Source organism: Salvelinus sp. IW2-2015, linkage group LG33, assembly GCF_002910315.2.
Source record: "Salvelinus sp. IW2-2015 linkage group LG33, ASM291031v2, whole genome shotgun sequence".
In the NCBI taxonomy this organism is placed as follows: Eukaryota; Metazoa; Chordata; class Actinopteri; order Salmoniformes; family Salmonidae; genus Salvelinus; species Salvelinus sp. IW2-2015.
Genome location: NC_036872.1, coordinates 22,231,424 through 22,247,727, shown reverse-complemented (window position 1 = coordinate 22,247,727; position 16,304 = coordinate 22,231,424). Strand labels below are relative to the sequence as shown.

The 16,304-nt window shown below is 41.6% G+C and overlaps 1 protein-coding gene across 2 annotated transcripts in view; it reads left to right on the top strand.

Annotated features, from left to right (window-relative positions):
• The first annotated feature begins 12,729 nt into the window (after positions 1-12,729).
• Positions 12,730-16,304, top strand: part of LOC111957940 (pleckstrin homology domain-containing family A member 2) — a 30,219-nt gene continuing 26,644 nt past the window's right edge. The window contains exons 1-4 of one of the 2 annotated variants that reach the window (XM_023979051.2): positions 12,730-12,822; positions 14,673-14,835; positions 15,100-15,156; positions 15,262-15,310. In XM_023979051.2, the coding sequence (XP_023834819.1) occupies positions 12,812-12,822; positions 14,673-14,835; positions 15,100-15,156; positions 15,262-15,310 (280 nt within the window). In that variant the 5' untranslated portion in view covers positions 12,730-12,811. Of the gene's footprint in view, positions 12,823-12,899; positions 13,094-14,672; positions 14,836-15,099; positions 15,157-15,261; positions 15,311-16,304 lie in introns of those variants that run through there. The other variant, XM_023979052.2, reaches the window with a different exon arrangement.

The window sequence follows — 16,304 nt, the reverse complement described above, 5'->3', positions numbered from 1 at the left end:
TAGTATTTGGTCCCATATTCCTAGCACGAGCAATGATTACATCACGTTTGTGACTCACAAAACCTGTTGGATGCATGTTTTTGGTTTCAGATTATTTTTGTGCCCAATAAAATAAATTGTAAATAATGGATTGTCACGATTCATTCAAAGACTATCTGTAATCATGGTAGTATCCACATTAATGTAGAAGTGTTTAGAAACGTATTTATAATTATTTACAATAAAAGTGACTCCAAAATGACAATACATTATTTACCATTCATTTCTTTGGGTCAAAAAATTATCTGAAACACAATCAAAACAAACAAAACACATCCAACAAAGTTTGTAGAGTCTCAAGCTTGATGTAAATTTAAAAAAGTGTACCTTTCATTTAACTAGGCAAGTCAGTTAAGAACAAATTTATTACAATGACGGCTTAGGAACAGTGGGTAACTGCCTTGTTCAGGGCAGAATGACAGATTTTTACATGTTCAACTCAGGGATTCAATCTAGCACACTTTTGCTTACTGGCCCAACGGTCTACCACTTAGGCTACCTGCCGCCCGCCATGTATCTTTGTGTGCTAGAAATTGGGACCAAACACTAAACCTTTGACTACTTAATACACATAAGAGAATTTGGGGGAAATATGTACAAAAAGTGCTTTAATTTCTGAACGGTTTCACCTGACAAATCCAAAGTGCTGCGAGTACAGAGCCAAACCAACAACAAATGTGTCACTGTCCCAATACTTTTGGAGCTCACTGTACATGTATAGCTTGCAAACCAGCCTGGATGCATGCACCCAGAGTCTACTGACACTACAGGAGCTCCAGTCCATCGCCTGAACAATTTAAACAACTCATTTTTTACATATGACTGGTTACAGACACACAGCATGCATTATAGAGTTCATATGGTATGATACATCAGTTCCATCTGTCTTTAAACTTGGTTGAATGTGCTTTTATGATTTCCCCCCCCCCCCCCCCCCCCCCCCCCCCCCCCCCCACCACCACAGGCAACACACACACATTCTCTACTAAACCCGTAACCCATATGCATTCACCAAACCATTGCTCACCAGCATTCTGCTGACACAGCTGAAGGAGGGGTGAATCGATAAATGTTTAACAGTAGAGGGTTGTGTGTGTGTGTGTATATATAATCAGGAGTTTAGAGCCGCTGATGGCCATGCGGGCATCAGAGCCCCAAGTAGTATAGCAGGGCTGGCTCCCAGACCACTAGCTGTGTTATTGTGCTCCCCGTGGCGGTGGCCCTTATGGGGCCGTTGCAGTCATCCGAGCAACAACACTCCATCTTGGCTCCAGAAGTTGCTATTGCGGGCCTGATCACCAGAACGCCTTGTAGGAGCATGACTTCATCACCGTGTCGAAACAGGAGAAAGAGTGGGGAGGAAAGGTGTGAGGAAGGAGAGTCAGTATTGGCTTTATTCCAGCCCTGTTGAACGCATGGTTTCCTACTCTTCCTCCTCGTCCTTCAATCTCCCTTCTTCTTGGCCCTAGCCCCTGCCCCGCTCCACTCTTCCTCTTCTTGGCCCTAGCCCCTGCCCGCTCCCACTCTTCCCTCTTTTTTGGCCTATACTGCCGTCCGAGCTCTCCCTTTATTAAAGAATCCTCGATAAGCTGCGTTCAAACGATTGTCAATACTTTAGTCCTACATGCCGTCCCACAATATTATCCTAGAAGTGTATAGAGAATTGTTAAGCCCTGCCCGCTCCCACTTTTCCCTCTTTTTTTTCCCTAAGAGCCCCTGCCCGTCTCCACTTTTCCTCTTTTTTGTCCCTAGCCCCTGCCCGCGTTCCACTTCGGAAAGATTCCCTCTTTTTGGTCCCTTAGCCCTGCTGCCCGCTCCTCACTCTTCCTTCTCTTTTTGTCCTAGCCCTGTCCCCGCTCCCATTCGTCCCTCTTTTGTCCCTACCCCTGCACCTGCTCCCATTCTTCCCTCTTTTTGTCCCTAGCCCCTTGCCCCGCTCCCACTCTTCCCTCTTTTTGTCCCTAGCCCCTGCCCTGCTCCCACTCTTCTCTTTTGTCCCAGCCCCTGCCCCGCTCCCACTCGTCCCTCTTTTTGTCCTAGCCCCTGCCCTGCTCCCACTCGTCCCTCTTTTTGTCCCTAGCCCCCTGCCCCGCTCCCACTCCGTCCTCTTTTTGTCCTAGCCCCATGGCCCCTGCTACGCACCTACGTCCCTCTTCGTTTGATCCGCATAGTCCCGCTGCCACGGTCCCCCACTCTAGTCCCTCTTTTGGTCCCTAAGCCCCTGCCCCTCCCACTTCGTCCCTCTTCTTTGTCCCTAGCCCCTGCCGCTGCTCGCCACTTATCCCTCTTCTTGGCCCTAGCCCCTGGCCTGCTCCCACTCATCCCTCTTCTTGGCCCTCCCCTGCCTCCCACTCATAGTGGGGGGGGGGGAAATCATAAAAGCACATTCAACCAAGTTTAAAGACAGATGGAACTGATGTATCATACCATATGACTCTATAATGCAGCTGTGTGTCTGTAACCAGTCATATGTAAAAAATGAGTTGTTTAAATTGTTCAGCGATGGACTGGAGCTCCTGTAGTGTCAGTAGACTCTGGGTGCATGCATCCAGGCTGGTTTGCAACTATACATGTACAGTGAGCTCCAAAAGTATTGGGACAGTGACACATTTGTTGTTGTTTTGGCTCTGTACTCCAGCACTTTGGATTTGTCAGGTGAACCGTTCAGAAATTAAAGCACTTTTTGTACATATTTCCCCCAAATTCTCTTATGTGTATTAAAGTAGTCAAAGGTTTAGTGTTTGGTCCCAAATTTCTAGCACACAAAGATTACATGGCGGGCGGCAGGTAGCCTAGTGGTTAGACCGTTGGGCCAGTAAGCAAAAGGTTGCTAGATTGAATCCCTGAGTTGACAATGTAAAAATCTGTCATTCTGCCCCTGAACAAGGCAGTTAACCCACTGTTCCTAAGCCGTCATTGTAAATAAGACTTTGTTCTTAACTGACTTGCCTAGTTAAATGAAAGGTACACTTTTTTAAATTACATCAAGCTTGAGACTCTACAAACTTGTTGGATGTGTTTGTTTGTTTTGATTGTGTTTCAGATAATTTTTTGCCCAATAGAAATGAATGGTAAATAATGTATTGTCATTTTGGAGTCACTTTTATTGTAAATAATTATAAAATACGTTTCTAAACACTTCTACATTAATGTGGATACTACCATGATTACAGATAGTCTTGAATGAATCGTGACAATACATTATTTACAATTTATTTATATTGGGCACAAAATAATCTGAAACCAAAACATGCATCCAACAGGTTTGTAGAGTCACAAGCGTGATGTAATCATTGCGTGCTAGGAATATGGGACCAAATACTAAACTTTTCACTACTTTAATACACATACAGTATAAGTGAATTTGTTCCATGTACAYAAAGTGCTTTAATTTCTAAACAGTTTACACAATATGGTTAGTGGCACCTTAATTAGGGAAGACAGGATCGTGGTAATGGCTCGCTCAGAATGAGTGAAATGGTAACAAATACATCAAACACATGCTTTCCATGTGTTTGATGCCATCCCATTCGCTCTGTTCCAGCCATTATTATGAGCCGTCCTCCCCTCAGCAGCCTCCACTGGTTTATAGCTGGGGCAGATCTAAAATGCCAGTAGTCTGTGTGCATGTATGATACTATTGGTTAGTGCTGAGCCCACAGTAGGCCTAGTGTTGGGCTTGTTCCCATAGTTACCCCCTACTGTATGTTACGGCACTCTTCAGCCTTCAAACATCATGAATTAAACAGAAACTAAAACACAGACAACATGTTTGCTCATATTGTTATGCTTCAATACTTATAAATAAGCATGCTATTGCGCGCTTACTTTTTCTTTCTCTTGCTCTGCAGTTGGTTTTGTTGTGTGTGTGTGTGTGTGTGTGTGTGACAAGAATTCAGCCCCAAATCACGGTGCGTGCCGCCAACATGCCACAAAGTTGTTTCATTTATCACATCTGAGCAGGAATGAATGATTCAAGATATTTTGGATGTGCAACCTAATCCAGTGATTGACATGAATTTTGGGTTGACAATTAGACTATAGTTGCTATATTTTACTCCAGAATATGCTGGTATTTTTTTCAACACATTAACTACATCGGTACAGTGGTTGCTCCACTAAAAGTTTTGTGATTATGCTGCAGTACTTAGAGGTAATTTGTGGTTTAGTATGGTACCCTGCATCACTACTTCATTGCTCCAGACCAGCACAAGGGGGAGTTAGTGCACTGATTATGCTTTTGGGTCCTACTGTGTCTAACTGACAATGAATGGGTGACAAATCTACATAGAAACTGATAATTGTGCACGAGTTCAGTATTACTTACTAAAACTGTTGTTACACTAAGGTTATTTTATTTTGTTAGGATTATTTTGCTCTTACTGTAGTGTAGTGTGGCACAACGGTCTAAGTGGCACAACGGTCTAAGACACTGCGTAGCAGTGCAAGCTGTGTTGCTACAGATGCTGGTTCAATACCTGTGCCGGCCTCAACTGGGAGAACCAWGGTTTTTGGTTTTTCTCCCTCTAAAAACAGAAATAAATATTTCAAAATAACAAACTGGCTTTATTTACAAATTAGTAATAAATGTCTCTCCCCATCTTCAAGAAGGGCCTTTTTCCTCACTCATTTTGTTTTTTGAAAATACAAAATCTCCAAAATGTTATTTTTTAAACAAAGTGAACATTATTATTATTAATTTAGAATTATATAAAAGCCCCTTGGATATTCTCACAGGTATATTATTAACCCTGTTATTAGCAGGACAATATATATTGGTCATGGCTCCCGAGTGGCACACAATGGGATTGGCTTGCAGTTCTCCAGCTGTATCCACTGAAAGCGCACAAGGCTCAAGGCATGAGGGCAGGGGGCACGGGATGGGCCTGCAGAGCCGTGCACGGAAGACAGACCTAGCCCATGGGGAAGGGAGGGGGGGGGGGGTGGACCCCCCACCCCACCAACACTGGGTAGCATAGAGCAACACTTTAAGGGGCATTGCACTAATAATGGCGCTGACTAGGGAAACATTCCCACTGTTCTTAGTGCCAGTCTGTTTTAGTTTGAACGTGCAATGTAAATAATAATGACATCTTTATGCTTTCGTTAATAAAAGAATGATAAAAATACTCTTTCAAAATACCGATGTTTATTTAGTTATGGATCCATAACGAATTACTATGGGAATAAATATCACTGAATTGCAGAAATATTGGAACAAAGTGGTCTAATGAAGGTAAGCAAATTGTTGCTTACTGGAAAATTCTCTATCAAACACACAAGGTCACGTTGTACAGCACCATTATGGCTATTAGCAGGTAGCTGGACAATAGACTTGCCTAGGAGGGTAGGGGGAGAATTCTTCAGTTCGGTTGTGATACAGCCAACCTGCCGTGAGTGGTTGAAATTTCAGTTTAATCCACCAGAAAAGACAAACAAATAATACAACAAAAAGTATTATGTATCACATCCGACCGTGATTGGGGGTCCCATAGGGAGGTGCACAATTGGCCCAGCGTTTCTCTCCCTCTAAAAACAGAAATGTTTTGGACTTTACAAATATTATTTTGGCCTTTATTCAGATTAGTTGCTCACTTTCGTTTTTTAAAAACAAAATAACCTCCAAAATATTGTTATATATTATCAAGTTGATGGCAGTGTCATATAGTCCGGCACCTACATAAAAGCAGAGTGACTCACTCATTCATGGCTTTGGATCAAAATAAATAAGTACCATCATTCTTTCTGATAGTCTTTAATAAAGAAATGTTTTGGTTATCCTGACCTGGACACCATGTACAGTGTTATAATAGCCCATTAAGAGGTGTAGGTCTTATTTATTTAAAGAGCATATTGAAGTTCGAAGCAATAGCCTACAACTATTGTAGCACTGTTTCGTGCTGCTCTGAGTCAAGCATGGGGACTGGTCTTGATAAATCAATGAGATTTTTATTTTCACTGAATCTCTGTTTGGGTATTGGTTAGACTACAATTACACAATTAGGGTGTAGAAATGTTATYCTCTTAGTGTAACCTTTATTTAACTAGGCAAGTCAGTTAAGAACAAATTCTTATTTTCAAGGACAGCCTACTCCTTCCTCCCCATCGGGGAATTAAACCCCGGTCTCCCGCGTGCCTGCACGACACTGGGATTCTTTAGCTAAATAGCCAAGTACTGTAGCCTACTCCCGACCGTCACGTTGTACAGCGCCATATTTTCCATTCCATCCTAACGGAATCCCAGAGGGTTTTTCATTTTCCTTGGAATAGAAACACCATAATATTAAGCAAATGAATTATGCAACATTTCTTAAAATCAGGCCTATATACTATGTTGTTACAAAAAAAGGTTTTAAATTCTCTAGTACAGACACTATTGAGGGGTATCAAATGCTTCTCAAAGATGCCCTCTGGTGGTCAAACTAGCACCAACTAGCATTAATGGTACCAGTGGTTGGCACTTATATAACGTGCCATAGAATTCCGTGGCACCACGCAAGCTGTGCTGCAGTACACTGAAACTTTTAAAGGACGAACCACTAACTCTAAATATATTACCCACTGCTAGTAGCCATGTATTCATCCAACAGTAAATGTAATGTCCTAGAAAAACTTTGCAGTTGTAGGCTACTACCCATGAGACCTATAGGCCTAAGGTCTCACCATGGCCGGTGTGCATTTTGTGCACGTGCCGCTCCATATCTCAAAGCCATATCAAAAATCTTGGTTGTTAAGTAGTTGTTATTTAGCTGAATATTGAAAGTTGATAAATAAACACTATACCTACAGAAAGCTGAGACCCTCTCTTTGACAGGAACAAGACGATGAATCTTCCAAAGCGGTGTTTTTCACACAATTTTATTTTTAAATGCATTTCTCTTGAGCACATGGGGGAGAGGAAAGTGTCTCGCTCATCACAGCAGCAGGCCTCAGCGAGGGCACAGGGCAGACACTTTCGTTACAGGAATCATGAGAATAATGCTCTTTACTGTTTGACCAAATCATGGTTTAAGCCACCCAAAAAATAGCTGAAGACAAGAGTCGTTGGAGCAGGTTTCTTTGCTGATGACTTTGAATTTGCGTGACCTCAAGTATTAGAAAACCAGGCTGGTCTGTCTTGGTAGGGGGGCCAGTCGTTGCCCACTGATCAGCCAAAGGCTCACTATAGATTAGGATAACAGAGAAATCTTAATAGGCCCATGTCACCTTTTTTTAAATTGTTTGATTTCTGTATGTCAATTTCGACCAGCCCATCCAACTAAATAATGGTCCAGCCCATCTGGCATTTGACAGAATTGCCAATCCGCCCCTGTGCAGCATGCTAGCATGAGACTGTCAGTGGGTGGCATCACTGGAAATGTTGAGACCGTAGATGTAGATTTAGACTCTCTCCGCTGTTTGTGACCTCTGACCTAGTTACAGCCCACAGGACGTGAGGTTACTCAGGTAGCATTTTGCTCGCTGGTGGTTAACAGACCACACTTACTTCCTCCTCCGACCTCCAGTCTTCTCCATAGAGAGCACACAGGTCCATGTTTCTACTGAACACTGGCTTCCTTTCTGTCTCAGACTATATAATAACTCATGGCAGGCTCAGGTAAGGAGAGTTGGATATGAGGCAGAGAAAACAACTGGTCTAGACAAGGATACAGATCGCATCCCCTGATCATCCAATTCAGAGAGAATATCTACCCCATACAGGCTAGTCACAGTAGCTCTGTGCACCATAGCAGACTAAACTTCTATTTCCTGTTAGCCTAGTCTCCATTTGGGGGGGGGGAGGAGACAAACACAGAGACAGAGACAGAGACAGACACAGACAGAGAGAGACACAGACAGAGGGGGTGGGGGTGTAATCCTGAATCATATGATGTGACTTTGACCCAGTTCCCATAGCGATGCTGCCAGCTGAGAGAGGGAGGAAAGAATGATAGAAGACAAGGAAAGAGATAAATGGTTAGAATATCTCGCTCAGTTTATGAGAATGGATCATAAATGCAGGGTTAAAAATGTATTGAACTAGCATATTCAGGCCCTATAACCTACAATAAATAAAGCATAGGTCCAATCAATTTGACTGTTTCAGATATACATGAAGCCTAGTGAGTGGTAGACCAATTAATGTTTGAGACAGTGCCTGCTGTTAGTCTGGCTCAAGGCCATACACCAACCTTTTGGGTGCTATGTACTTAAACCAAACAAAAAATGTTTTTCCCGCAACCATGGTCACGGATTGAGCAATTATTACAAGGGAAAGCAGCACAATCTGATGAGTAAKTTTGCCTATTTTACAAAACTATTTTGAACGTATTAAGAATTACCAATACAATTCCAGTAAAAATAGAAGATTAAGAAATACTGTGGCCTACCATTACTATGTCCAACCCCTCTCCATGTTTTGCCGCTATCATGTATCCCAGTGGCTCACACTTTTTGACCCACAACACCCAAAAAGAAGTGGTACAAAACTTGCGACCCCCGCACGCACATCTGCTGCGTATTTATTTAACCTTTATTTAACTAGGAAAGTCAGTTAAGAACACAATCTTATTTACAATGGACGGCCTACCCCGGTCAAACTCTAACCTGGACGACGCTGGGCCAATTGTGCACCGCCCTATGGGACTCCCAATCACGGCCTGTTGTGATACAGCCTGGAATCGAACCAGGGTCTGTAGTGACGCCTCTAGCACGGAGATGCAGTCCCTTAGACCGATCCATCACTCGGGAGCGTAAATGTTGTCTGTCATTTTATCCATAAACGCTGATACATTTTCAAAATGCAGAAATAAATCGCATTTTAGACCTGCATTTGGAACTGAAAGTCATTCATGTTAGCAGCCAATATCAACTAGGGATATATCATGTCACTTCTCTAGAGTCCAGAGCAGGCAAAATCATATGGTCTGCTTATAGCAGAGGTTGCAGGATTGGTAGATGGAAAGCATGTTCTGTCTGCGCAGCTTGGTCTCCAAGACTAGACGTAACATAGTTTATGTATATTCAGGACATTCAAATTAATATGATATGTTACATTTGGTATGCTTACATAGGACAGCTTGTTACTTAAGGCAAAAACGAAAGTAGGGTGGCTGGTTGGGTGGGCGTATAAACCCAAAGGTTGCAAGTTCGAATTTGATCACTGACAACTTTTCAACTACTTTTTAGGTACTTTGCAACTACTTAGCATGTTAGCTAACCCTTCCCCTAACCCTTTAACATAACTCCTAAACTTAACCCTAACCCTGCTAACATTAGCCACCTAGCTACAATTCGTAACATATGATACGTTTTTCAAATTCGTAACATATTGTATGTTTTGCAAATTCGTAACATATAATACGAATTGTAATATCATACGAAATGGGGGATGACATCCAGAAATGAATACATACCATACTAAAATGGAGGTCTCCGATGTATGTACAGAATAATATGAAATGCTCTGAGACCAGGTTGGTCTGCACCACACCAACACTTGAAGGCAGCCTGCCTACAGAGTGCTTATTGCCAGCCTGGTTAGCCCTGTTCTTCCTAACAAATATCATAATAAATTCACCAAAATATGTTACATCTTCATCCCGTAATATTGAAGGCAGTGCGATGTAACAGCTGCTTATTTAGACACATAGCCAACCAAACAAGACCTATCTGAAAAATGATCAATGAAATCACCAGGTAGCCCATTGTTCAGGCAATAATAAGTCACTAGTAGATTGCTAAACTGTATTTTATATGGATGATAAACATAGGCCTACTCATTTCCTCCAGGCAAACCTGGAGGAAATGAAACAAGTTCTTTCTGGTCACTAATCTGGATATTTGAACCAGCCTTTGCGCCAATGATCAGAGGGGTTGGGTTAAATGCGGAAGACACATTTCAGTTGAATACATTGTTGGACAACTGACTAGGTATCCCCCTTTCAATGCTGATCATTGACAGAGTACCACAGTAAGAGTCATAATACCCATAAAACCTAGCGGTCAAACAAGGAAATGGTTCTAATAGTTTCCCCCCCCCATAAATTTTTTCCATAGGGGATTTTAAAAACAGTAAAATAAGGGCTGTGTTTTGTGTGACGTTTTGATAACCGTGTAAATCTCTCTAGGACAAGGTGAATTTTATCAATATATTTGCCTGTATTTACACCCCCCCCCCCCCCCCAACGTAACCGCTAATGCTAATGTGGCTAACAAAGAACTACAAATGCCATGATCTGGACGAGACTGCCGAATCGAGGCAAAGTTAAGAATATCTGGATTAACTATCTAATGTAGTAATTAATAAATTGGCTTCATTTCTGTAAATTGACAATTCTGTGAACTGTTTTGTGCAAGTTCTAAATTGACACAATACCTGTTAGCAAAGGTGTCAGCTAGAGATGACGTGCAAGAGTTTGCAGGGATTTGTACTCTTGCATGATATCTACTTTGATGCCAATTAGCATTTTCGGATCTGAAAGTAAATAGAGCTGAATATATTGATAAAAGTCACCTTGTCTGGGAGAGATTTACACGTTTATCAAAACATCACGCTAAGGTAAGCCTACCACAAAACACAGCTTTTATTTTAAGTGTTTCTAAAATTACATAAGGGAAAAATTTATGTTTGAAAAACAATTGGAACTATTTCCCTGTTTGACTGCTAGGTTATGGGTATTATGACACCTCCACTGTGGGGCACTATTGGTCAACAATCAAGATGCGCAACTTTTCCGTTCTGTAGCATAGATGATAATTTAACAACGACTGATGTTTAGGCTAATAAAGGCAGAGAAAATAAGACAGTGGCAGAATAAATTCAACCACACCTTTGTTTTATCACAATACCGGATAGCAACCTCTGCCCGGTGAAGTCCGCGACACATATTGCATGTAACAGGCAGTTACATGACCTACAGCATGATTAAGCAAGTTAATGTTTCTGACATTTTCGGACCACTATTGATTTAGAACCACAGAGAGTTACCACAAGTTAAAGAAAACAGGAGCTGCCTCCACTATTCCAGCACCATTTCAACATCATCAAATCACCTCTGCTTAGTCTAATACAGTGACAACTAAAAGATCCCAAAAGCAATTTAGTCCAATCAATGTAAGCTAAATAATGTGGCTGTCCATGGTTCTAATCTGTTTACACGCATGTTCGTGGAAGAAGAAACATGTTGACTCAACCTACTTCTAGAGAAACACCAATGCCATCCTTCTCTCTTTCATGTTGACGAAACGGTCTATCACTCTGTCATACAGTACACTCTTATTTTTTGTTCTCCTAGGCTACCTGGCTAAAATGCTTGCTCGCTATAAAATGCTTGCTCGCCTGTCTAACTTTCAATCATGGGCAACATTAGCTAGTTAACATTAGCCTTCTACATCTAGGTACTGCACATATTGAACTTCCATCCTCTCAGCCCAGGGGCACAACAATGTAGGAATTAATGGTTGGATCAGAATCACCATTATAATCATTGGCCAGTTCAGAGAATTAAGTAAAACCAGAAGTCCAAATCCRTATCTCCATCCATGGCTAATTTAGGAAAGGGCCCATTTTAGCTAGCTAGCCACCAGCGGACAACACAACAATATGCAACAATTCAAGTTGTTTCTGTTAATGACGTATGCTCTCAAAGCAATATGATAGGTGAGACACCAAATCCAAGCTGGCTTCCCAGGACACTTTTTTTTTTACATAAGCTAGGACCATTCACAGTGGAGCTCACTCAGTTTAGTTCAACGTTGATTGGTATATWTTTTTTTTTAATACCAAATGCTCACTGGCTTCCCTTTCATTCAATGCTACAGCCAGCAACAATGTCATACTCGTTTGGACCAGACAGCATCAGATAGATGGTCTACAGAGAGACAGAGGGGTGCTGTTTTGCTCACTCTGATGCTTTCTCCTGTGAGATACATTCAGCCTCTTACATTCAGCCTCCAGGCTAGCCAGGAGTGTATTCATTAGTCGGATTCCACTGCAAAACATTTATGTCTGCTGCAAAACGTTTTGCAATGGAAACCATTGATTGTTTACTCTAGGAACGAAACAAAATGGGGAGGGACTTACCTGAATTTGTCCAATAGAAACTATTGTTTTTGTTGAATAATGTTTTACGTTTGGAGTAAATGGTTTCTGTTGCAAAACGTTTTGCAACAAATGTTTTGCAACAGAAAAAATGCTTAGCAACAGATTCCGACTATTAAATACACCCCTGCTGTACCCTACAGTAGTTGAAGGTATCCAGCAGATCCTACCCGCTTGCTTACAGCTGCAGTAGGGTCATGGCTCAGAAATGTACCTCAATCCAGGGATGAGAATTGTCCCATTATCCAAACAGTTACTCCAAATTGTCCCATTATCCCAACTGTTACCTCAATCCAGGCATGAGAAATGAGTTTGTACTCCAAATGATCCCAACTGTTTCTCCAAGGTTTAATAGCAGTGGTTCAATCGTCTTGGTGTAACAGTTGGGATAATGGGACAATTTGGAGTACAAACTCATTTCTCATGCCTGGATTGAGGTATGTTTTCTGAGTCATATCTCTCACTTGCTCCAATGTGTCAATCTACACAGGAAGCCTGTCCGACCCTAGTGTAGCTGTAAGCAAGCGGGTCGGATCTGCTGGCTAAATTGACAGCTGCTGCAGAAAGTTACATTGTAGCGCAGAGCACAATGACAGTCATGAGGACAATTCAAACACGAAGCAACAACCGAGAGATCAGAGCCAGTCAAGAATTCAAGTCAACGCAGTTCTTCATGGGCTACTGTAGTTGATGCCAGAGAGGTATATAGATGTCGTTTTTGTCCAGTAACAACGAGCAAGAGACTAGATCATTTCCGGGGTTGGTTCTAGGTCGAAAATATATTATAATTGCGAGCTCTACCCGGAAAGAAGCCACAGCGGTGTTCGGGTGCTGCACACATACATTTCAGATGTCAGGCTATGTCATGTAAACTCAGAGTAACAGCGGATATAAACTTTCATTTTACCCCGGTGAGACGCGTTTTACTCTTCCACTTCGGACGCACTGGCGCACACTGACCAGCTAAAACGGGTAAGTTTTCGCAGAATMTATGTCTGCGTGTGTATGTATGCGCGTGCGCGCGTCTTGTTGGGAAGGAGGGGTTGTGGTCGGCAGATAATTGAATCATGAAACTTTCATGTCATCTCAACCTGATGCTAAATCATGCTTTATTGGCTGACGAAGTTATCCATACGGGTCGACAACTAGTGAAATAACTGACAGACAGTTTATCTATGGAACAAAGCCCACTGAGCACCTGACGAAATAATGTATATATGATACAGGATGGGTTCCGTCTATCTGATCCTATAGATAGATAGATAGTGTCCATATATAGATAGATASATKMWKTKWATWMAMWKMATSTATCTATCTCCTCATTCGGTTTGGGGAATAACTGTGCATTTAAACAAAAATAAATATTTACACGAATCAGGCCTATGGAACAATCAGCATGGAATCACACACAAATCACCATGTATTGTAAAGATGGATAACTACTTTAAGTTTTCCATCTATGCCAACATGTAGCCTAATTTCAGACTTGGTTACTGCTGGTGGTGTAAAGTAARTAAGTAAAAATACTTAAGTAGTTTTTGGGGTATCTGTGCAGTTTTTGGGGTATCTGTGCTTTACTGTTTATAATTTGGACAACTTTTACTTTTTCTCCACTACATTCCTAAAGAAAATATGTACATTTTACTCCAATACATGTTTCCCTGACACCCAAAAGTACTAGTTACACTTCAAATGCTCAGACAGGACAYCAATATGGTCCAATTCACACACTTATCAATATAATGCATTGTCATCCCTACTGCCTCTGATCTGGCGGACATACTAAACACAAATACTGCTTTTGTCAATTGTGTTGGAGTGTGCCCTGGCTGTCTGTAAATCATGCAGTCAGGTTTACTTAATGTAAGAGGTTTGATGTACAGGATTAACTTTTTACTTTTACTCAAGTATGACAATTTAGTACTTTTTCCACCACTGTACTTAAGTACATTTAAAACCAGATACTTTTGGGGGACTTTTACTTGAGTCATTTTCTATTAAGGTATCTTTACTTTTATTCAAGTATAACAATTGAAAACMTTTTCCACCACTGGTTACTACTGCTATGCTTAATGCCAAAAATATATTATTTGTTTTATACCAAGCATTGGCTGTGTGTCTGCATGTGTGTGTTTTTATTTATTTATTTCCTAAAACAAAATGTTGTTCATATTGCCTGTTCCAGAGGGGAAGTTGTCTTTGTATGCTCATGTGACCAGGTAGGTGCAATAACTGCACAGATGATGTCATGATGATGTTATGTCCTCAACATGTCAGTCTCTCTGACAGTTAGGTTAGGTTGTCCTCTGATGTTCATTCCCTTGTCACTCTCTCTCTGCCCCCCCCTCCCCCCCGTTCTCTCTCTCAGCTGGCCAGATGAAATGTGCCTGTATGCAGATCTGTTCAGTAGTCTATAATTTCCAGCTGTGGTGAATCCTCTGTTAGCAGCACAGCCTCGGCCTTAGGCTTAGCTAGGCTGCCTTAATAACGTCACATGAAAACTGCTGAGTGTGTGTGACATGCCCCCCCCCCCCCCCCCCCATCTACTCAGTGATGTGGTAGCAGGCAGCAGTATGCCGTACGTGGACAGACAGAACCGTGTGTGTGGCTTTCTAGACATCGAGGAGAAAGAGGGCAGCAGCCGCTTCCAGAGACGCTATTTTATACTGGACACACAGGGCAACACACTGCTGTGGTACATGGACAACCCCCAGGTACACACAAACACGCACATCATACTGCCTGTACAAACACACATGATCTCTGATGTGTCTGAGGCAGAGTTGGGCAGAGTGTGTTCAGATAGTGGTTGTGTTCCGCCACTAGCAGAGTAGAAACACACCTCCTATAGAGGAAGTGAGACTAGGAGTAGAAGGCTTCTCTGTGTCTTTAACTATCTCTGCCTGCAGAAGTGTTTGTTATATTGAGTGTTGTGTTACTGTGTTCATTACATTGGTGTGTTGTATCACTGCCTGTAGAACCTGCCCAGTGGAGCGAACGCAGTCGGGAGTCTGCAGCTGACGTATATCTCCAAGGTAACAACACCCTAAAACAGATGACTTATTAAGGGCAATGTTTTTGACTAATTCCAAACTCTCATCTTCTCTCTCTTGTCTTCTCCTCKTCTGTTTTGGGGTTAGGTGAGCGAGGCCACGGGGAAACAGAAGCCCAAGACTGAGTTCTGCTTTGGTGAGTCAACGTGTAGGGTGTTCTCATGGCCCTGGTGAAACACGTACAGTAAAATGTGTTCCTATGTTTATCATACCTGTTCTGTCCTCTTTGCAGTGATCAATGCTATTATAGCCTCTGTATTTATGTTCTGTATTGCTATATAATATTATATATTTCTACTTTCAGTACCAGTCAAGAGTTTGGACACACCTACTCATTCAAGGGTTTTTCTTTATTTGTACTACTTTCTACATTGTAGAATAATAGTGAAGACATCAAAACTATGAAATAACAKATATAGAATCATGTAGTAACTAAAAAAAGTGTTAAACAAATTCAAAATATATTTTATATTTGAGATTCTTCAAAGTAGCCACCCTTTACCTTGATGACAACTTTGCACACTCTTGACATTCTCTCAACCAGTTTCATGAGGTAGTCACCTGCAATGCATTTCAATTAACAGGTGTACCTTGTTAAGTTAATTTGTGTCATTTCTTTACTTCTTAATGTGTTTGAGCCCATCAGTTGTGTTGTGACAAGGTAGTGTTGGTATACAGAAGATAGCCCTATTTGGTAAAAGACCAAGTCCATATTAGGACAAGAACAGCTCAAATAAGCAAAGASAAACGACAGTCCATCATTACTTTAAGACATGGTCAGTCAATCTGAAAAATGTCAAGAACTTTGAAAGTTTCTTCAAGTGCAGTCGCAAAAACCATCAAGCACGATGATGAAACTGGCTCTCATGAGGACCACCACAGGAAAGGAAGACCCAGAGTCACCTCTACTGCAGAGGATACGTTCATTAGAATTACCAGCCTKAGAAATTGCAGCCCAAATAAACTCTGAAAAAAAATAAACGTCCCTTTTTCAGGACCCTGTCTTTCAAAGATAATTTGTAAAAATCCAAATAACTTCACAGATCTTCATTGTAAAGGGTTTAAACACTGTTTCCCATGCTTGTTCAATGAACCATAAACAATTAATGAACCTGCACCAGTGGAATGGT